Raw genomic sequence first — 23,156 nt, forward strand, 5'->3', positions numbered from 1 at the left:
ATAGGAAATAATGCTTGAAGTTACATTGTGGCCCCACGGGCTCCCCGGAGAAAAGGAGGGGACAGCAAATAACCCACAAAGCAGAGTTACATAAACAGCAAATAAACACATACACACACGTACTTTTTGGGTAATAAAAAATGGCCACAGCTTTTTATTGATCACAACAGAATGGAGCATTGGCAGAAAACCATGGGGGCGGATCCAAGTATCGGATCACCACACCTGTCATCTGATGTATCAAAAGCATCGATAAACGGCCCAATCGCCTGTTGGGCAAACCACCGGAGTAGCGCTTAGATGGTCCCACCAGGATGGGAATCTCTGTGTGGAGCCAGCGCCACCTGCGAAAGCATCACTAAATGGCCCAATCGCCTGTTGGGCAAACCATCGGAGTAGCGCTTAGATGGCCCCACCAGGACGGGAATCTCTGTGTGGAGCCAGCGCCACCTGGGATTGGAGCACCGAACACAAGCCCCGCAGCTGGGCAACGGTGTTGTACTCCATCCCAAGACCCCTTATGGGGGTCCCCACAAATGGGAAGGAAACGCACCTCTTCCCATCTTGGATCAGCCCCCATGCAAAAACCACCCAAAACTGTGACGGAAAAGAAATATAACATCAGAAAATAGGGACGGTGGGCGGGACTCACTTGCCGCTGGCCCAATGAGCTTCATGGTAGAGGGGGAACCCAGGTTACCTCAGTCCTAGTCCAACACTCTAACTCAGGAGGAGTGCCCAACCTTTTTGAGTCTGAGGGCACCTTTGGAATTCTGAAAGAGTGTGGTAGGTGCAACCACACAATGGCTGCCAAAAAAGGTAGTGCCAGCCACACAATTTCAGATGCTGCTTATCTTCAGTCACACTGTAAAGATCCTTGTGCTGTGGTCACAGCTGCTGTCGAAGCATTTTTTTAAAAGTATCTGAGCAGCCAATTGAAGCTCCAGTGGCTGTCAGAAACCTTGCTGTGCAGAAGATCCACCTGGCCCTGCCCACTTCTAAAAACATTTGGTGGGCGCTAGAAAAGGTTTTGGTGGGCTGGAGATCCCTGTTCTAACCAGTTATACACCAGCTGTTCGGGAGCTGGTTAAAGTTTCAGAGTCATCAAGCAAGGTGAGTGGAGAGTTACTCACAGCACAAAAAGATGGAAATTGTAGTAGAGAAAATCCAGCTCAGTGAGGAGACAGGAAGAGGTGACCCTGAAGCAGCCTTGCTTACCTAGCTTCCGATGCTGATGGTAAACCAGGTACATGGATGTAAGGATTTTTTGAACCCCTGGATTTTGCTTGCAGGAACTCAGAAGTGTATTACTATTTACAGGTAGCAAAGGTCTGGTTCAGTGGGTCATTTTGACTACTCAGTAGGTGTGTACAAGTGGGAGAACCAGAAAAACGTGCAGGGGAAGGGACATACCATTGCTCCCCACCTCCTTGTCAGTTACTCTCCTACTGGCATGTGCTCCGGGTCCTTGCTCCTTCCCCCTTTGCTGCCCTTGCTTCCCACTCCTCTTTCCTTCTTCCACCCTCCTGGTTCCAGGGTACTGCTTTCTTTGCCTCCTCTTACTCTTTTCTCTCACCTCATGGTGGAGGCTGTGCATTTCTATTCTGCTTTTGAATGCTGACTAAGATCTTGGCCTCAATTTTAGGCTGACTATGCAAACACTAATGGGATTGCCAGGGTCCCCTGCCTCGCTTAGAATCTTCTGTGGAATTTGCATTGAGCTAATCAGCTTTCATTCAGTACTTTGTAAAGGGCCCCAAGCCCTTCAGGTGAGGCAAGGGGGCCTGAACAATGTGGTCTGGTGATGTCTTGGCAATCCTAAATGGTGGCTTGGATCTCTCAAGATCTTGGTTCTTGGTTGTCATTCTCCAGTGTGCATTTTAAAAAATATTGCATTGTCTGCATCTGTGCAGACACTGATTTTAGGGAGCCCCCAGTTTAAAACAAAAAGGGGAGGATAAGAACATAAGAAAGGCCCTGCTGGATCAGACCAAGGCCCATCAAGTCCAGTAGTCTGTTCACACAGTGGCCAACCAGGTGCCTCTAGGAAGCCACTAACAAGACGAGTGCAGCAGCACCATCCTGCCTGTGTTCCACCGCACCCAAAATTATAGGCATGCTCCTCTGATACTAGAGAGAATAGGTATGCAGCATGACTAGTATCCATTCTAACTAACAGCCATGAATACCGCTCTCCTCCATGAATATGTCCACTCCCTTCTTAAAGCCCTCCAAGCTGGCAGCCATCACCACATCCTGGGTGAGGGAGTTCCACAATTTAACTATGCGTTGTGTGAAAAAATACTTCCTTTTATCTGTTTTGAATCTCTCACCCTCCAGCTTTAGCAGATGACCCCGTGTTCTAATATTATGGGAGAGGGAGAAAAACTTCTCCCGGTCCACTCTCTCCAAACCATGCATAATTTTATAGATCTCCCCTCAGCCGCCTTCTTGCCAAGCTAAACAGCCCTAAGAGTCTTAACTGCTCCCCATAGGACAGTTGCTCTAGTCCCCTAATCATTTTGGTTGCTCTTTTCTGCACCTAGATCTTTTTTTCAGTTTAGAGAAAACTCTATCCTAACCCTGGGTTTGCACCCCTTGCATATTTTTTAATATGTTTTTGATGTTAAATATTTTGATATATGTTTTTGAAGTATTTCTGGAAATACGTACAAATAAACTTTGCTCTTATTTGGGCTAGTTGGATCTGTTCATGTACACACTGAGTAATGCTGTGGATAAAGCTGAAAATTCTATGCTTATTGCTGTTATACACAGATCTTCAGAGGTCTATATGCATCGCATTATAATATGCCTGGTGGTGTGTGGTTATAAGGCAATTCATTATCAAGTTTTTTCTTTCCTGTTTTCAAATGGAGAGCTTTATTTAAAACGTATGCATTTAATTAGAGTTCTCGATTATCCTTCTTCATTGTTAAAATAAATACTCGGAAAGAATGAGCAAGAACAAAGGTGTCTTTGCCTCATTCCATATCCCTATGGGAAAGAGTTCTTTTTGAGCTCCAGGACATTAATATCTCAGCAGTCACATTGGATAAAATTTGAACAATGGATGAAAATTATTTTCCCTCATGCTTGTGATGTGATCTTATCCAAGTTCATTTCTCATTTTACATTCTAGCGAATTCAGCCATTAATCATTCACTGTTACCCCCACCCCTTGCAACTTGCTCTAGTAAAATTGTAAAAAAGTTGAAGAATTGACTGACAGCATGCATGGCTCTTTACAGTGGGTTAATTTTTGCTATGGTCAGTTCTTGGATTGAATGGAGGAAGTCCTTCCTGAATGTGATCGATCTTCTTTGGGATGGAAAATGGGTGTCATGGCTTTTAGGAGTAAAGCTAACCTAAACATGTAGCCTTAAAAATGCAAACTTCTTGTGTTGCTTGTTCCACCCCCCCATGTGTCCTATCTTGTCTTTTCTACATTTCACCTGTATCTTCTAAGATAAACGGGCAGCAATAAAGTAAACTTAGGCCTGTTCCAGTAGTCTGTTAATTAAATCTGCCTTGGTGCTTTTCTCGTCTTTCATCTGTTTTGTACAGATGTCTTCCTCTGAAGCTGCTCAGCCTTTGGCATCCTCTCCTTCTCTGCAAGCTGCTTCTGAGAAAGCTAAGATAGAGGTATTTCCTGTTCCTACTATGTATGCAGTGTCTGGGTACAGGTGCTTTCTGCATTTTGCTTTAATGATAACGAGGCGTAACTTTTCCAGGCCAGCATCATAATTTCTTGTTACAGGCTTTTAAAACTAAACAACCAGTTTGGGTAATCCTTAGACTTTTGTACTCCCTACTCCTCATTCGTGCCAGTTAATGAATGACATCTGTCATAATGTCTGAACCATGAACTATGACTTGTGTCCTTCCCCACAAATCAGAATTTGGAACCCTTCTTTTGCTGTACTGCCGTGGTGCTAAAGAGAACTTTTATGGGGGGGATCACTACAATTTAATGGGCATACAGAAGTCCAGGCGATATGGCTGCTGTTCCATTTTCCTGTCTAATTCCAAAGAACATATGCAAAGGCTCAAAGTAGAGGTGCAGTCATTGTTTAGATAAGAGGGCCAGTGTGAAATATTAGCATCATTTAGGATGACAATACAGCTGTGAAATTCTTATTTTAAACTTAGATTTTATTTTGTGTAATAGATACTAATGAAAATATCCTCCCCACAGAAGGAAAAGGAAAAAAAGAAAGAAGAGAGAAAGAAAGATAGAGACCCAGAAAAACCTTTGAAATGTTTAGGAGTTGAAAAAGTAAGACCTTTTCCCTTTTCTTAACAGATGTTTAATAGTATGTCTCTTTGCACTATAAATATGTATGTAATAAAAGTAATTTGAAGCTTAAATATTGCTCAGCATGAGTCACTGGAAATACTAATGGCTCAAAAGAGGCTCCCGACTTTCTGTATCAGAAATAACTTCCACACAAGAAAAGCAACGTTCACTCTTTCATTTACAGATTGCTACGGATCTCTTCTACCAGCTGTCTTTGTGCTAACAGCAGCTGACATGGGTTATCTCTGGAAAGGGAGAGTGATTTGCTGTGCCTTTTAATGAGAGATCGGGGCTTGCATAACATGACAATATACGAGAGCTCCCATCAATTTTAAACCATTTCCTACTTGGCAAACTGTCCCTCGTGGTGATTTTAGTGATCTGCTAGAGTGTGACGAACCCTTGTGAAGCAGTTAGGGCTTTGACCTTGTGCAAAGACCTACCAGGAGTTTTAGTGGAGGGATGAAAGTTGTCCACTGTCATGACCTGTGTATTGATATGGGGTTGATCACAGAAATGTGTGTAGTTCAGATTCCAGGAATACAAGGAAGTCTAAGACACTGTGTGATATTCTTCGACATAGAGCTTATCCTTTATTTTTGCTATACCACTGCTGTTTATAAGCAGAGTAGAGTTTTGTCCAGAAAATAATGCACGTGTATAAGATTGCCTGACAACAGAAGTCCTCTTTAAAGGGGAATTCTGTTTGAACTCTGGGTGAAAAGACTCTTTACGGAAAACAAAACTCAGTAATACAGATGCCTTAAGGATTGGTGGACTTCATGATTTGTATATTCACACCCAAGATCAGAGCTCTTTCCAATGCAGATGACCGTAACAAAATCATGCCATTGATGCCTTGCCACCAGAGGGTAGGCGAATTATCTGAAATGATTTAAAATTAGCTCCTACATCTCTTTTTACGTAACCATCTCTCCAGCAACATTGCAGGGCTCTTCCTGTTGTGTCAGGTTTTGCTTCCTGGTCCTCATCTCACCTACATTGTTCAGTCCTGTTTGCAGCACATATCCTTCCTCTTCCATCACAGCAGGACACTGTTCCTCAGTGGAACAGGCTTCCTCGGGAGGTGGTAAGCTCTCCTTCCCTGGAGGTTTTTAAGAAGAGGTTAGATGGCCATCTGTCAGCAATGCTGATTTTGTGACCTTAGGCAGCTGATGAGAGGGAGGGCATCTTGGCAATCTTCTGGTCACTAGGGGTGTGGAGGGGGGAGGTCGTTGTGAATTTCCTGCATTGTGCAGGGGGTGGGACTTGATGGCCCTGGTGGTCCCTTCCAACTCTATGTTTCTATGACAAGCCACATGAAGTGCAGAAAAAGATCCGCATGAGTTCTTTAGTGTGTACCTGTGCAGCATCAGCCCTGCAAATCTATTGCAGCCCCTTCCATAGTTGCAGCTTCTTCAGGAAATTCCAAATCCCCCTAGCTTTGGGTTCTCTCCCACATCATCATGGGGACATGCAAGGCTTCTTCAGGAAATTATACCGCTGAGCCAGGGGCCGTATCTCAGCAGTAGAGCATCTGCTTGGGATGCAGAAGGTCCCAGGTTCAATCCCCGGCATCTCCAGTTAAAGGGACTAGACAAGTAGGTGATGTGAAAGACCTCTGCCTTAGACCCTGGAGAGCCGCTGCCAGTCTGAGTAGACAATACTGACTTTGATGGACCAAGTGTCTGATTCAGTATAAGGCAGCTTCATGTATTCATGTATTCAAAGCTCCACCTGAACCATCAAAAGTGGGAGTGGCAGTGGCACTCTGAGACCAGGAAGAGTAGACTGATGGCATAGCCTGCCTTGCCTCACTGTGTCTATATTGCTGCACCTTTCAGGGTTGGATGGTGGAGTTGGCATCAGGGTTCTCCCCCCCCCCAGTCTGTAGCAATGAGCCAGCCATGTGGCCCAGTCCACCCTTGCCATCTTCACTGGTGTGAGCTGCCACTTGTTCTGTTGCCACCAAACTCAGTGAGGAGGGATAGAAATAAAGTAGAAGCTGTGGGAGAAATGGAGACAGCAAAAGCAGAAAATTAGGAGCCTGAGAGGAAGGAGGTTAGACATCTGTCCTGATTCAGGAAGACAAAAGCATGCTGTGGAAAGCAAAGATGCCAGTTTGGTGGGGAAAGAAAATTGGAATATCAAGTGGGGATACAGAGTAGCCTGTAGTGTGGTGGGGCACAGACAGAAAGGGGGAGATAGTTGAGAAATGGGTCCAAGAGATCGGTGAGTGGGGGAAACAGAAAAGAGGATTTGAGAGATGGGCTGTGGGTGTGTAGTGGTGAAGAGAACATGTTAGGGAGGGGGGGGAGAGAACTGAAGCATGTTAATGGAGAGAGGGGTTAACAGAGAGCCGGAGTGGAAGAGCTCATGCTCATGGAGCAGAGAGAGCAAAGTTCAGTTGACAGACTACGCTAAAATGAAAGAGCTGCATTAAAATTGTAGCAAATGCCTTCCTACCTGGATGCAGCCTGCTTGACTTTCCCCCTGTTTTCCCTTCCCTGCTCTTCCCTGAAGAGTGGATGTCATGCCTCTCCTTCAAAGTGGGATGCAAAAGTGCCCAACGCAGGGACAGCGGATGCATCTCATTTCATTGCAGGAGAGACCGAGACGTTCCCCTCCCTCCCTCCCATTCTCAAATAACTGAAGTCAGGGAAGGCATATGTGCAGACTGGATATTTGCTTTCCCTGCTTCAGCAAAACGCCCATTGCTAACATTAAGTTAACTATAATTTTAACATACTCTTCCTTTATTATAATTCACAGTGGGTAGCCGTGTTAGTCTGTTTGCAGTAGTCAAAAAGGGCAAGAGTCCAGTAGCACCTTAAAGACTAACAAAAATATTTTCTGGTAGGGTATGAGCTTTCGTGAGCCACAGCTCACTTCTTCAGATACAGCTAGAATGTGAATCCATCGGTCTTTAAGCAGAGGAACAGTATGTAAATGTGAATAGCAGCCTGGTGTTACTGGGGCTTTTTAAAGTTTTAAAAATGGTTTTCATAGTAGCTTGTATGTCGTTTGAATTATTTATTGGAGGTGAAATCAAAAGGTGCGAGCATCTAAATTTTGTCCTTGAATTGAGCAAATTTCATTCTGTCACTGATGTAAATGTATTCCACTTAGGTAGTCACTAATATGACTTTTTAGGTTAATAAACATGGAAAATCAGGCCAGTGGGAAAACATCAGAGTGTAGTTGATGTATTCTAAGAGATGATTAGTTTGGATGGCACAACATATTTAAAGTAATGTAGGATTTCCCCCCAGGGATACCCTATATACAGTTTGCCATGACCTGGATGGTCCAGGCTATCCTGATCTCGTCAGATCTCAGAAGCTAAGCAGGGTCAGCCCTGGTTAGTATTTGGATGGGAGACCATCAAAGAATACCAAGGTTGTGGTGCAGAGGAAGGCACTGGCAAACCACCTCTGTTAGTCTCTTGCCATGAAAACCCCAAAAGGGGTAGCCATAAGTTGGCTGCGACTTGACGGCACTTTACACACACACACACACACACACACACAGAAAGAGAGAGAGAGAGAGAGAGAGAGAGAGATACACAGTTCAGACTATATTTATTCAAGGTGTCTCCAGAGACCATCCAGGTCCATTTGACACAACCTGAGCGCTGTCTGCCTTGCAGCATCCAAGTGTTAAGCGCAATAATTTTTTTGCATTTCAAGACTGTCTTAAATTTAACTCTTTCACTATGAAGTATCTTGGATCAATGAACGCTTCTTACAAACAGGATTAAATATTACCTGTGGTATTGGCTGCAAAGGACATGCTAAACTGTGAAGAAGTTAAAGCTGCTTGGACAGTAGTCAGGACGTGCGCACCTGTGAAGCAGTTTGTGACTTAGCATTGTCATGTTTCTCTATCTTCTTCTTCAAATAGCGTAGAATGAACTATATTCTCTAGCCTTAGCCTGTGGAAATCTCTTAATGGTGAGGCTTCAGGATTTGAAAGAAAATAGGAGTAGGATATTCAGTGGTTAGTATCTACAGTGCAGTGATGGACTTTAGTGTGTGTGTGCTTAGCTTTAAATGTCTTCATTAGTTACTGGACGAAACTTCCAAGTAAAGGAAATAATCAAATAAAAAGTGATAAGGTAGCTGATAGCTACCAGTTGTGAAGAATGTGTATTGTCTCCTTATTGGTGGAGGTGGATTAGATGGAAAAATCTGATATGAAGTGTATGGCTGAAATCCGGACCTTTTAATTCCCATGGGTTGGGGTGTGTGTCCTGTGATCATTTTTGGAGTCTATAAATTATTTCATTTGTTAGTTTCAGGATAGAGGAAACTTATTTCCTTGGTTAATATTTGTTTGGGACAAAGCTAACTGGAATCTAAGATTGTGATTATAATTAACTCAAAAAGGTGTTTGCTTACAGATGTGGTGGGTCTCAGGAGATGAGTTTTCGCCCTTATAATTAACTCAGGGAGAATAATAATGTGCTTTCTGTTGATGTGTTAGGAATTGTCTTAAAATCTCTAAGTCTACTTGCTTTTGTTGTCACAAACACTGGCTATTGCTTGTAGCTACAATCTGAAATGATCTTAGTCAGGATTATTTGCTTCTAGGATGAGCATTCTTGCAAAGGGTACCTGGAAGCCTTGTTTTGCATTTTAACAATTGTGGGCAGTTATTTCCTCGGAGTTTGAGCAAGCTGCTTGTTCCCCTTGGCCTTCTGGCATTTATTCTCTGGATGTGAGGGGGGGGGTTAGCTGCCCCTTTTTCTATTACTGGAATGGTTTGAGGCCCTAGAAACCTGTAAAGATCCTGGCGTAACAAAATGGGGGAGGCAGGAGACAGATGGCAAAATGTGCTGTTTGTCCCAGTGCTTAATTTATACAACATATTTCTAATTGTTGAATGTGCTTCACCAAGATTGCCATAATTGTTCTGTTCAGTGTAAGTAAATGCAAGGGGATGCACACTGGAACAAAAAGTCATTGGCCGTTTTGTTTTAGGCCCTTTTCTTATAATTCTCGTTACTTTAAACACTGAGCTGACATTTCATTGAGCTATCCACTACAACCCCAAGATCTTCCTCTTTTAGTCTCTGCAAGTTCATATTCCATAAGCATTTATTTAAAGTCATTTTTTTGTTCCAGTGTGCATCACTGTGCACTTATTTACATTGAACATAACAATTAGGGTAATCTTTGAAGTACATTCAGCAATTAGAAATGTGTTATATAAATGTTAAATAGGTTTTAAACACTTGCTCCAGCACGGGTACAAGCAGCATATTTTGTCATCTCTCTCTGCCTTCCCCATTCCCTTCTATATACACTGGTAACATTAAGATAGTCTGATGACTCTTTCAAATAAAAACCGAATCACTTATTTGTGATGTTTAATTTTTTCATAGAATCATAGAGTTGGAAGGGACCGCCAGGGTCCTCTAGTCCAACCCCTTGCACAATGCAGGAATTTCACAACTACCTCCCCCCCACACACCCAGTGACCCCTACTCCGTGCCCAGAAGATGGCCAAGATGCCCTCCCTCTCATGATCTGCCTAAGGCTGTAGAATCAGCATTGCTGACAGATGGCCATCTAGCCTCTGCTTAAAAACCTCCAGGGAAGGAGCGCTCACCACCTCCCGAGGAAGCCTGTTCCACTGAGGAACTGCTCTGGGATGTTTTTGATTATCTGGGATGTTAATGGTAAATCTTTAGTTAAAACTGCATGTTTATTTTCTTTTACAATAAGCCTGAGAAGAAAGAGGACCAGCAACTGGAACTTAAAGCAAGTCCCAAGAAAGTTCCAGAATCTACTGTTGACCTTCTAGGACTTGGTGAGTAGTAAATCATCTTGGTATTAACTTGCATAAAATTACTTCAGCAATACATGCTACAATAAATTTAATGGTCCGTTATTTCCTATACTGGCAAGTATCACTAGTTAAACACTAAAATAGTGTTGTAGCATGCTGATTTACTTAGAAAAGACTTGAAGGGGGTCTGTTCCTGTCAGCGCCGTCTTTACTAAACTGTAAGTAATGAGCTCCTTGGGGAAGGGAAAGCTTATCAAAGTGATCTTCAAAGCATTTGTGGATTGTGACACCATGCTTTTTAAAAGCGCGGCTTGCCTTATTATATTCCTCCAAAGAAGACAGCTCTCTAATGTCAATGTGAGCATTATGCAGTTTCTGTTGAATGCCTCTGCTTCTACCCGGGGATCTAAGGACCTGGTCAGCCAGTTCCGCATACCCAAGGGAGCTTTGGGCTTTGGTTGCTCAAACAGCAGTTCCCTTTACCACATGGAAACAGGAGTCTTGGAGTAGGTTGAGAGATGCAGTGAGATCCCCTGCCAGAAATGTTGTTAGCCTTTAAGGTGCTACTGGACTCCTACACTTTTCTACTGCTAGTGACAGACTAACACAGCTACCCATCGTGGCGGGGGGGCAGAGGGAGAGAGTGAAAGTGCAGGGGGGAGCAGAGTGAGAGTGCGGGGGGGGGACAGAGTGAGAAAGAGACTTTACTGGGTGAATGGATGTGAGTCCTTGAGCATGCCTGATGCTTTATATCTACTGATGCTTTATATCTACTTCTTCATCTGTACTGGATGATTATGTCTTATTAAATGTCCGGGGTTTCCTTACACTGGCATTTTAAGAGTACTTTTAAATTAACGTTAAATTGTTCAGAGTCCCAGTGTGCTTAGCCAGTCTATCAGAGACCAAGTCTGATCAAAACTAACTAAGATGGTTCCTTGGCCTTAGTTCTAGAACTGGGGTACCCAGCCTTTTTGAGCCAGTGAGCACATTTGGAATGCTGGCACAGACTGGTGGGAACCAGCCACAAAATGGCTACCTCAGGAGGGAGTGCCAACCACCAGATGTCAGTGAGTTAAGTTATGCATAACTTCGGTAGTAGCTTTTCAACATTTCAGGCAGAAGATCTGTTTAAAAGGATGGCTTTTTAAATGAATTGAAGTATTTTCTTCAATACACGGTGTGAGGAAGGGAGAAGGGGGGAAAGGGAGAAGGTGATGGTTGGTGTGGGGGGATGGAGGAGGAAACCAAGATGGGGAATGGAATGGCTGCTTCCATAAGTTACTTGTGGGTCCCCATGTGTATATCTAAACGGCTCTCACAAAACCTTCAAGAGACAAAGTTATGTTATTATGCAGTATGATGGATATGGTAGTATTACATAATGTGGTACTATGAATGTAAGATGTCAGATCAAGGGAATTAGACCAAGCAGACCAAAGTATTAAGGGTACTGATCCTCCAATATTGAGTAATGAAGAGCACTGAAATCAAGAATGACTTACCCATATTTTAATATAGACAAATCTGTATCCAGTATCTAATTGTTGCTTCAAAAAAACAATCAAATTGAACAGATACTTACATATTTATGGTGAGGTGAATGGCTGCCATCTTTCTCCCTTGAAAACTTTGGTTTGCTTCTCACACGCTTTTTTGGCTTGCAGGAGTTGTCCTAGCCATTTCCTAGTGACAGAGTGAATTTATTGTCGAAGGCTTTCACGGTCAGAGTTCATTGGTTCTTGTAGGTTATCCGGGCTGTGTAACCGTGGTCTTGGAATTTTCTTTCCTGACGTTTCGCCAGCAACTGTGGCAGGCATCTTCAGAGTAGTAACACTGAAGGACAGTGTCTCTCAGTGTCAAGGGTGTAGAAAGAGTAATATATAGTCAGAAAGGGGTTGGGTTTGAGCTGAGTATTGTCCTGCAAAAGTATTGTCCTGTAAGTATCAAGATAATGTGCTAATGAGGGTATGGTATGTTAATATGGAACCATTGTATCCTGAAGTGATCTGTTAATGTGTGTAATCCAAAACTAATCTGTATGGCTATTGTTGAATGTTGTCTTTGTCTGGAGGTTTTTCAGGGCAGGAAGCCAAGCCTTATTCATTCTTAAACTCTCCTCTTTTCTGTTAAAGTTGTGCTGATGTTTGTGAATTTCAAGTTATTTCCTATGGGATCAAGAATTTTATGAACAGATTGATGGAGTAGCTATGGGAAGTCCACTCAGTCCAGTAATAGCAAACTTTTACATGGAATATTTTGAAAAGACAGCATTAGAATCAGCACCTTACAAACCTACAGTCTGGTTCAGGTTCGTAGATGATACATTTACCATTTGGAGCCATGGTGAAGAAAAATTAATGGACTTTCTAAACCATCTTAATAATATCCATCCAAACATTCAGTTTACCATGGAAAAGGAAATTGAGGGTAAACTCCCATTTCTTGATACCCTTGTCATCCGTAAATCAAACCTTCAGTTAGGTCACAAGGTCTACCGGAAACCAACTCACACAGATCGCTACTTACACAAAAACTCCAACCACCACCCCCGACAGAAAAGAGGAATAATCAAAACATTAATGGACCGTGCAAGACGGATCTGTGAACCACAGTTTCTCAAGGAAGAAACTAACCATCTAAATCACGCACTGCTAGCAAACGGCTACTCCAAGAATGAAATCAGAAGGGCCATTGAACCAAACAAAAATCAGAAAACTCAAGAAAAACAGTCTCCCATAGGAAAGGTATTCTTGCCATTTATTAAAGGAGTCACTGATAGGATGGAGAAACTTTTGAAAAAACATAACCTACAAACAGTGTTTAAACCCACCAAGAAAATACAACAAATGCTACGATCAGCAAAAGACAAAAGAGACCCCCTCACCTCTGCAGGAGTATATCGTATACCTTGCAGCTGTGGAGAAGTTTACATCGGGACCACAAAACGCAGCATACAAACAAGGATAAAAGAACATGAAAGATACTGCAGACTTGGCCAACCTGAGAAATCAGCAGTGGCTGAACATGGACTGACACAAACAGGACACAGGGTCTTATTCCAAGACACTGAAAGACTGGACAATTCTACCAACTATTTTGTCAGATTGCACAGAGAAGCCATTGAAATTCACAAACATCAGCACAACTTTAACAGAAAAGAGGAGAGTTTAAGAATGAATAAGGCTTGGCTTCCTGCCCTGAAAAACCTCCAGACAAAGACAACATTCAACAATAGCCATACAGATTAGTTTTGGATTACACACATTAACAGATCACTTCAGGATACAATGGTTCCATATTAACATACCATACCCTCATTAGCACATTATCTTGATACTTACAGGACAATACTTTTGCAGGACAATACTCAGCTCAAACCCAACCCCTTTCTGACTATATATTACTCTTTCTACACCCTTGACACTGAGAGACACTGTCCTTCAGTGTTACTACTCTGAAGATGCCTGCCACAGTTGCTGGCGAAACGTCAGGAAAGAAAATTCCAAGACCACGGTTACACAGCCCGGATAACCTACAAGAACCAAAGAGTGAATTTAATTTGTGAACTGTGCTTATGGATGGTCATGCCAACAGTGGATGTGATCTTAGAGGCACATTTCCCCCGAATGTAAAAGTGTCACCTATTTCTCACAACTTAGCTTTCATCTTTTAAATAACGAACTTATTTACAAGCTCTTACACCAACATACTTAAATACAAGGGTTATTTTCTATTGAATATAAAATGTTCCCTTTGCTCTTAATGAGGTTATAATCATTTTTAGTGCCAACGTATAGCCTATTTTTGGTAAGGGAATAGCCTGCATATTCCTCAGCCCTAGCATGCCTGGCATGTTAATGAGAACCAAAATATGTTACAGCTTAAATTGTTGTATCTTTATGTTTACGCCTATGACATCTATGTATGTGTGGTTTCTTAAGAGCAAGCAGGCAGGCTTATTACAATGGCTGGAATGCTTAAGAGCCATGAATGGTGTGATGATTACTGCAGGGATCTTTACCACCACCCCTTGTTGCTCCCTCCAAGCTCAGGAGCCCCCTGGGAATACTATGGGGGGAGCTGCAGCTGAAGCGGGAAACTTTCCTCCCACTCTTGTGTGAGTTCTTTCTTGAATTGAGCAACAGCGTGCATAAGGGAGAGAAGTGACGCCCTTCCTTTTGCTGCAGGCCCCTCAAGCCACATCATCACTGAATAGTCCCTGATGTGCAAGGGTAGCTTTTTAGGAAACCCATAAGACTCCACTGGGAAGAGGGAGGCAGCCAACCCTGTTCACGGTTCTTAGGATCCACACCAGTATCCCTGCATCTTGCAGTTCTTTTCCTTATTGAAAGTTTGTTATGTATGGCTCATTAAAAAATATGACCAAGGGGTATGTATTGGAAAGGAATAGACCAGTGGTTCCCAAACTGTGTTCCACGGAGATTGGAAAGAAAAATACTGCTGTCATTCAGTTTAGTCTGTAGGTGCTAGGTGAAAATTAGTGCTTCATGATGAATTTCTCTCCTGAAAAGTGCTCCATGACTCAAAAAGTTTGGGAACCGCTGGAATAGACTATCTAGATATCCGGGGTGGGGTGAGAACAGGACTGTCAACTGTATGGGAGTGTCAGTTATAATGTACAATGAAAAAAATTGACCAAAGCATAAATAATTCAATTAGCATATAGCTGGAGAAGTTGTGTTTTAGTATATGTTGTGAGAGCATATGCTGATAAAGGTTCAGGATTAAGGTGTGTGTGTGTGTCTACACTGAAAGGCTGAAGGCACTCAGGCTGTTATGATATAATTTGGCTTGAGTTGCATCAACGAATAAATGTAGCAGAGAGATACCAGTGGCTCTGGTTCAGGAGTTCCATAGAAGCTTGTTTTATCACATTTGTGTACACTGCAGATATGAGTGACAAGCAAGGCACTTCTCCTTAAAGTACTGATGATCTTTTTAAAAACATAATCTTGCTCTCAATATTTCTATAACTTCATATTCTTGCAAGTATATTCCTGACTGAAGGGCTTTGTCAGAGAGTCTTTGCAGTCACTTGTGGGCCCTGTCATTTACCCTTCTGTGTGTGTGTTTGTGTGCGCGCACGTGTACTGTATTGGTGCTTTCCCAGTTTAGCATCCTTGTTCTGTGCTCTTACAGATAAATAATTGTAACTGCTTTCATCACAATGAGCGTATAGAAGTCAGTCATATTATAGCTCTGAGTCACAAGGAATCCCTGGTTTGGGTTTTCCAATTTGTAAGTATACATTTTCTCTTAAAGTGACACTTTGAAAAAGTAGCACTCTTCATTTTGTGGGAAGTCTTGCAATACTACATAACATTAAAACGTTACTGTTCCATCATGTTGAAGGGTTGAATTTGCAGGAAGGCGCAAAACTCATTTTCCATTTGATGCGTCATTTACCAGATACATGTGGCATACAGAAAACATAGATGAATATGGATGATTGCACACGTTAAAGTAACCATCACCGTGTATTAGCATTAAAAATGGATAATCCCAACCATTCCGTGGGGGCATAAGTAAATTGCTATGCTCTTTCTCCTCAAATTTATGTTAAGGATGATGGAAGCTAAGCAAGATACTTGTTGAAAACAAGTTGGATAATATAACCTTTTAAACCTTCAAATACAGAGTTGGCAGAAGGCAGTTCAGTAGGTATTAGAATATGACTGCTAATCAAACAAATAGGCTAACTGGTGCATTTTAGTGAAGCTCTGTTGTGCCTAGTATCATTAATTCTGCTTAAGAAAGAATACCTTTTTTAGCAGCTTTCAGAGTAAGCTGCTTCTATATGTTCCTTGAGGTTCTGTGGAGCAGCTACTAGGCTGTCTTACAGTTCTGGAAATCCAGCATTGATTTTAAAGACATGTTGTTAACAGAAGTAATAACTTTGAAAACATGATGGCAAAAACTTCTGATGTGGGGGAGAAAGCATTCTACTTTTAAAGTCGTATGTCCATGGTACAAGAAACATGGAGATGCTGCTCCTTTGTTTTCTTCCCCACCAGAACATGTGGTCACAGTGTGCATGTTCCTACCACCTGCTGCTAACTATGTGATGTGGGATAGGTACAGGTGGATGAACATCACATGGTGCTCTATGCCTGCTGTTTCTGGGGGCAAGAATCAGAGAAGTGGGAGGACTTTGCCTTCTGTAGCATCTAGTTCCACCGTCTGAGTTAACATCATTTACAAGTAAGGAACCTGTTTTTCTACCCCAAAAATAAGCTTTAGCAAACCGTTACTTTGATCTAATCATTTTTTTTTAATTGATATGATTTTCCACAGAAATGTGAGGGAGCTTTCCTTTATATGTTGTCTTCTGTACATGTGGTCCTCCTTTGCTGGCTTTCCTTGAAAGCATCAAGGAAGGAATTCAAGTAGATGTGGAAGCGCCGTGCTAGCCCAGACCAAATGCCACTGAATCCAGCATTTGGTTTCCAGCAGCAGCCCACAAGGTGCCTCTGGCTGGTCAAAATTAGGGCATGAGGGCAACAAATCATTATATTCTCTGTCCTTTATGTATCCATAACTCACCATGTCTGACGCTGGCTACTAAGTCATTTCAGTGTGACCTTTAATGTCGCAGTGAACTTACTGTGACTTTTGTCAACATTGAGACCCACTTGGCTGGCTTTGCTTCCAGTTCTACAAGCCGTTCTTGAACTTGTACGAGTAACTTCATTTTTACTAATTAAAATATAAAATTTGTGATAAAGATAGTTTAAGCTGTAAGATTGCAGCATTGTGTCTTTCTTCCTGCATATCAAACATTTAGATACATATAAAATGGGGTGGGGGAACACCAAGTTGAAAACTTAATTCAGTTTTTTTAAATGTTTGCTGTATTGTAAGCCAATACCCAGGTTGTGTCTAATTCCCCTCCCCCCAACTGACAGAAAAGCAATCCTTTATCTTAAGATGAACAGAAAGGAACTCATGATGGCCAGAGATACTTGGAAGCCACTTATGTGGTACTCTTCCTCCCAGAGGTTTTTCCTTGGTGGGAGTAGGACAAGCAAGATATTCCATTATATTGTGAAGAATTGCCTGAATGCCCTGCTGTTCTTTACCTCTATCAACTCCAAAGTGTAGACCATATTGACAAAGAAGAAATCTCTTTCCATTTAGTGGGTCACAAAGCTATCAACACAGTTTTTAGGGGAACATATTAATATTCTGTTCCATATTAAAAATAAGGGATTGGCCTAGGATGGCCTGTGGTCAATTGTTCTTGCACTGAGAAGCCAAGTCTTATAGGTGCAACCTATGAAAGCCCTGAAGGTTATTCTCTGCAAAGGAAAGGGTGGGGAGAGAGTACTGGATAATGAAGAATCTCAGTTATTATAGGGTTTACGCTTGAAATAACAAAATAGATGTGGTTTATATAGCTATGATGTGCTTGTGTTTTCTGTGCATATCTGAATTCTGGGACATAGTGAGGTGTTAATCTTTGCGGGTTAATAAGTATATAAATTGTGGCACAGTTACAGTTGCTATGGGAACCACAACTTTGATTGCCTGTCTTTAGTGTAGAATCCCCAGTGTATTGTTGCAGTAGTGCTTCTGCATTTACTATCATAACAAGAGAGGAATGAAGTTAGCAAAAGCATGAACAAATACCCCTGTGGCTCTCGGAATGTACTGCTCATTTGCCACTGAAGGACTTATTATTATTCATAGTGAAAGTATCTCATAAAGTCTTTATTCTGTACATGTAAAAATACTTCAGTTGAATCAAATAATGATCATGTACAAATTCAAAATGGGCTCTCTGGTTCTCTTTCTTTGAATATCTCTATTTTCTAGCTACTGAAAACTAGAAATATTATTTACATATGTTAAAACTAGAATTGAGAGTTCAAAATAAAAGTCAGAATTCTCAGAACATGTCATTCCATATACTTAATTTTGTTTTTAGAATTCCCTGGAGCTACAAATAAGACCGAAATGACTTTAACACATCCATATTGCAACAGCTCTACCTCCCAGTCCAAAAGCCTGACAACTTTGCCCCATATGCTTTGATTTTAATTGTTCAAAGATACCAACACATTTTTATGTCAACATATGAACTGTTGTGGATCATACAGGATTACAACATATTAAGAATTCCTCATGGTTAGCAATATAAGTAAAGGGAAACTTCAAAACAAAACCACTATTTCACCTCAAAGTTTTACTGTCAGCCATCTACTGTTCTGTATAGAGCTCCCGGCTGTTTCGACTGTAAAATCCTAGAAAAAGCAGATGTCTATTTTGATAGTGTGGCAAATGACAGTGTTAAACTGTCTCATCCTTTTGCATTTCCTTCACCATTTCACACATTCTTCCATTCTCAATCCAAGTTAAACTATAATTTTTCACAAGTATCTTTCTTGAGTGAAAGAAGGATGAAAGCAATTTGATGATCTTCCCATGCAAAGGGAAAATGTGAAAGAGAGGTCAAGAGAACTGCTGACTTCCTGCTTCACTAATATAGGATTTTTTTTCCAGAGAGACTAAAAATTGCAGAAATTCCATGCATCATCAAGTTGAAATATATTTGGGATTCTGCTTTCTCAAGTGGGAAGGTGTAGGAGAGTGTATTCCTCGGCTGTTTCACCCATTACTCCTAGAAATGCAGGAGTTTGCCCTCAGTTCTCTGTTAGCGACACTGTTGATCCTGATTCAGCCATTATATCTGCCTTTGCAAAGCAGTGGCTCTGGGGGGCGGGGGTTGGAAGTGCTTGGATATCTGGGTGAACAGGAATAAATGTTGCTACCATCAAGAAGAATATCACCACAACATCTTATCCCACCACACCACTGGTATTAGCCTCTATAATAGACTGATGTCGGACTTCCTCATTTGGTGACAAGAATGTTCCAGAGAGGCCCTGACCTGGATGTCCCAGGCTAGCCTGATCTCGTCAGATCTCAAAAGCTAAGCAGGGTCAGCCCTGGTTAGTATTTGGATGGGAGACCACGAAGGAATACCAGGGTTGCTGTGCAGAGGAAAGCACTGGCAAACCACCTCTGTTAGCTTCTTGCCATGAAACCCCCCCCCCAAAAAAAGGGGTCACCATAAGTCAGCTGCAACTTGAAGGTACTTTACACACACATACATGTTCCAGAGAACCAAGTTGTTCAAAGTACCTTTTTGAAATGCTCAGTTTATTCTCAATAAAATAATCCATCAAGCACAACAGCTTGTTGGACTTACTCAGGCTGGGCCTAACACAAACATTCAGTAACATACAATATGAAAATAAACACAATTCAGAATAAAAAGTTTACATAATAAAAGACTGGAACTAGTACATTTTAAAAGTTACCTAACCCTACTGTCAGAGTTAGATTAGTCCTCTGAACCCAATCAGTCAGGATAGTTTCAGGACTTGGTTATGGTGTTTTAGTGCCCATGAGATGAACTTTGCCACTGTTTCTGTAGTCGCCTTGTCAGACCCCGAAAGGAGATTTAACAGATGGTAATCTTTCTTTTTGAAATTGGTATGTAGTCAAGAAGTCTGCAAACAGCGAGTGGTTATCTTAAGACACATTGATCCAAGTAGTACAAAACCAAGTCTCTACCAGACTTTATGGGAAGGTTTTCACAGTTTTCTTCCACAGGAACACACGTATTCCTAGATTTTAGGAGTTTAGTTTTCAAATTTGATAATCTAGATTCAGGATGCAGACAGTGGGTTGTATCCAGCAATCCATGGGTACATGGATCATGGATCTTTCCCTTGTTAACCTTTCCCCAGCAGAAATCAACTTTCTCGGTGTTGGCAAGGAAAGCTGTGGGGAGGGGAGTAAGGGTAAAAGATCTGCATCCTTCAGTGCCTTCCACTGACAGCTTGCTGGCTTCAAACCAGTGAGGTCCATGATCTTGAATCAGGAGTCATTTCTCATTTCGACGTGACCCCTGGTGTATTGCTGCTACAGTCAAGGTTGCAACGATCATATGCTTCAGTAATTTGCATGTGCTCAGTGTGTCTGCTGATAGTTTGAGCAAGCTGAGAAAACAGACAGTGCAGAAGAGCTTTGGATCTGCTTGATAAAGCACTAGCAAGCTGTTTATGAAGGGTCTTTATCTGTTGCCAGAAATACAAACTGTTGAAGCATTCATCATGCTTCTGTGGAAGAAGTAGCTGACAAATCAACTAAGTGTTCATTTAAAAAAATCGCAAAAGCAAATTGGGTTTTCTGTTGCAGTTCTCAATCCTTTTGCTTCTCAAGATTTAAATATTTTCTATTTGTACAAGAACTTAGCCTGAACTCTGTGTTTGGCATGCATGCACATGCTGGGATTTATTTTTTTTAATGCACCCATGAATTCCCCCCTAACATCTTTTTTGTGTGCTGAAGAGAAACCATGTCTAATTATTTATTTGGGGGCTGTAATAACTAGCAGATATTTAAGTCAGTTGACCATCTGGTCCTGGTCAACTGCCTAGCCTCACTGAAAGTGAGGGGCGCTGCACTGAGGTGGTTTTCCTCATTCCTCCAGAAGTGGAAAGAGATTGGCTCCCTGGGCCCTAACCTGTGGGGACCCCCAAGGGTCGATCTTCTTCCCAGTGTTGTTTAATATTTATAGGCTCCCTCTGCCAGAGATTGTCAGGGGGTTTGGAGTTGGGTGCCACCAATATGCGGATGACACCTAGCTCTTCATCCTTCTTAAAAAGCAGCCAGTTGCCGGGATCTTGGCTCTGGCCTTGTGCTGGGACACCATAGTGGATTGGTTAGGTGAGAGCTGGCTGAAGTTAAATCTTTCAAAAACTGAAATCACTTGGTTGAGTAGGTCTGGGGTCAGGGGTGGCCAGCTTTACCTGCACTTGATGGAGTCCAGCTCTCTGCAGCTCTCTGCAGTGGGCTTTATTAGGAGGTTAGGGGTGTAGCTTGAGTCTTGCTTTACCTTGGACAAGCATGTGTCCATGGTGCCGAAGAGAGTCTTTTACCACCTGTGCCAAGCCCGCCATCTGTCCCACTCCAACCTTGCCACTGTGATCCATGTGATGGTCACCTCCGGATTAGACTACTGTAACACACTCTACAGAGGGCTGCCTTTGAAGACGCTTTGGAAGCTTCAGGCAGTTCAGAATGTGGCCCCTAGTTGGCTGACTGGTGTTATAGTTGCACATATAACACCAGTACTTAGGCACCTGCACTGGCTTCTGATCAGCTTCCAGTGCCAATTCAAAGTCCTGGTGTTTGACCTATAAATCCCTAAATGGTCTGGGACTGCATGACTACCTCTTCCAGTATGACCCCCCCCGCCTCCTTAGTTCATCATCGTGGGGCCTTCTACAGGTGCCTGGCCCACAAAGTGCCCACCTGTCAACCACCAGGGCAAGGGCCTTTTCTGTGGCTGCCCCCTCTCTCTGGAACCAGCTCCCTGGGGGCATTCATGCCCTACAGGAGCTGCCAGCATTCCGTAGGGCATGCTAGGCTGCTTTGTTTCAGGCAGCCTCAGGTTAGCATGACGAACCAGGGAGCTGGCCAGTTGTTTCAGTCCTTCAGATTGGCTTGTTAAGTTGATGTTTGAATTAGTTTTTATTGTTTATACTTATGGTCTTTATTTGTATTGTCTTTATTTGTATTATTTGTTGTAAGCTGCTCTGAGTCCTCTGTGGGGAGAGAGTGCAGGGTATAGATTAATTAACTGAATAAACATACTGACACATAGCACGCAGTGTGTGAGAGTATGATCTGAGGGTCGCTGGTTCAAATCTTGTCGTTGCCGCACATTTACCAAGTGGCCTCAGGCAAGCCATTTTCTTTCTGTCCCCCATCTGTAATTGGGGATAATACTGTCCTAGTCTGATCTCGTCAGATCTCAGAATCTAAGCAGGGTCAGCCCTGGTTAGTATTTGAATGGGAGACCACCGAGGAATACCAGGGTTGCTGTGCAGAGGAAGGCATTGGCAAACCACCTCTGTTAGTCTCTTGCCGTGAAAATCCCCAAAAGGGGTCGCCATAAGTCGGCTGCGACTTGACGGCACTTTACACACACACACACACACACACACACACACACAACTTACAAGACTGTTGGAAGTATATGATAATATATCTGGACACTGAACGTGCTGTAAAACGGTGTTAAGTGTGCTTCTGGCAGAATTTCTCAGACACGTGGGATTGAAGTGTTCACAGAAGTTACTGATCTGTATGAAACAGAAAGAAGAGATGTGGTGTAACTCAGCCTTCCATCCTGGGTGAAGTACTGTTAACCATAATCTGTATGGTTTTTTGGGGGATGGGGGATGAGTGGATGATCACTTTGCAATATTGTGCCACAATTTGATTTACTGAACTTGAGTAAACAATAGATTAAAAAATGCAGAAGTAAAATCCATCACAGACATTAAAATCAACAGGACAGTGAAAGATATTTCTCTGTTGCTTTTATTTCACAACTGAAGTAGTAAGTTGCAATGGAGTATATTCCAGTATTAAGTAAGAAACTATGGATATTAAGAGCTTGATAGTTAAAAAAAAGAAACTAGTTTTGGGATGTTTCATAAATTGCTAGTCTGATGTTTTGAAAGAAGATGTTGCTAATATGCTGACGAACTGCTGGGCCTCTTATAGGTTAATTATCAATCTTGTCTCTTTTGAGAACAATATGACCTGTGTATCTACTAGTGATATAATCATAAGTATCTAATTATTACAATGCTTGCATATTGGTAAGATTTCTATTCATAAAACTATTAATGATGGTAACTGTTTGACAGAGCTGTGGAAGTCCTGTAGAACTGTGTAATTGTGCGAAACCAGCTTAGATTCCATTTATGTCTGGCCTTAAGCTGTGTTTTAATATGTTCAAATCTTGCTAATTACATTAGCATGTTGTAGCTTTTAAATGACAGGAAGCTGGCAGAACACTAGAGGAGCCAGGATACCAAGTGTTTTGAACACTTGGCAAGTTCTGCCAATCCAGAATGCCTTTAAGCATTGGCAGTGTAATTGGCTTGCTGTGTATATACTTTGCAATTATTAAAATGTGGTGTAACACTTTTCATTCTAAAACACTGTCATTTAA

The 23,156-nt window shown here is 42.1% G+C and overlaps 1 protein-coding gene across 4 annotated transcripts in view; it reads left to right on the forward strand.

Moving 5' to 3' along the window:
- Positions 1–23,156, forward strand: part of SMAP1 (small ArfGAP 1) — a 71,559-nt gene that overhangs the window by 35,769 nt on the left and 12,634 nt on the right. For 2 of the 4 annotated variants that reach the window (XM_056856524.1, XM_056856525.1), the window contains exons 5-7: positions 3,568–3,645; positions 4,199–4,279; positions 10,030–10,114. In XM_056856524.1, coding sequence (XP_056712502.1) covers positions 3,568–3,645; positions 4,199–4,279; positions 10,030–10,114 — 244 coding nt within the window. The remainder of the gene's footprint in view (positions 1–3,567; positions 3,646–4,198; positions 4,280–10,029; positions 10,115–23,156) is intronic. The other 2 variants (XM_056856526.1, XM_056856527.1) reach the window with 1 other exon arrangement.

The sequence above is a fragment of the Euleptes europaea genome, chromosome 10, assembly GCF_029931775.1.
Source record: "Euleptes europaea isolate rEulEur1 chromosome 10, rEulEur1.hap1, whole genome shotgun sequence".
Lineage (NCBI taxonomy): Eukaryota > Metazoa > Chordata > Lepidosauria > Squamata > Sphaerodactylidae > Euleptes > Euleptes europaea.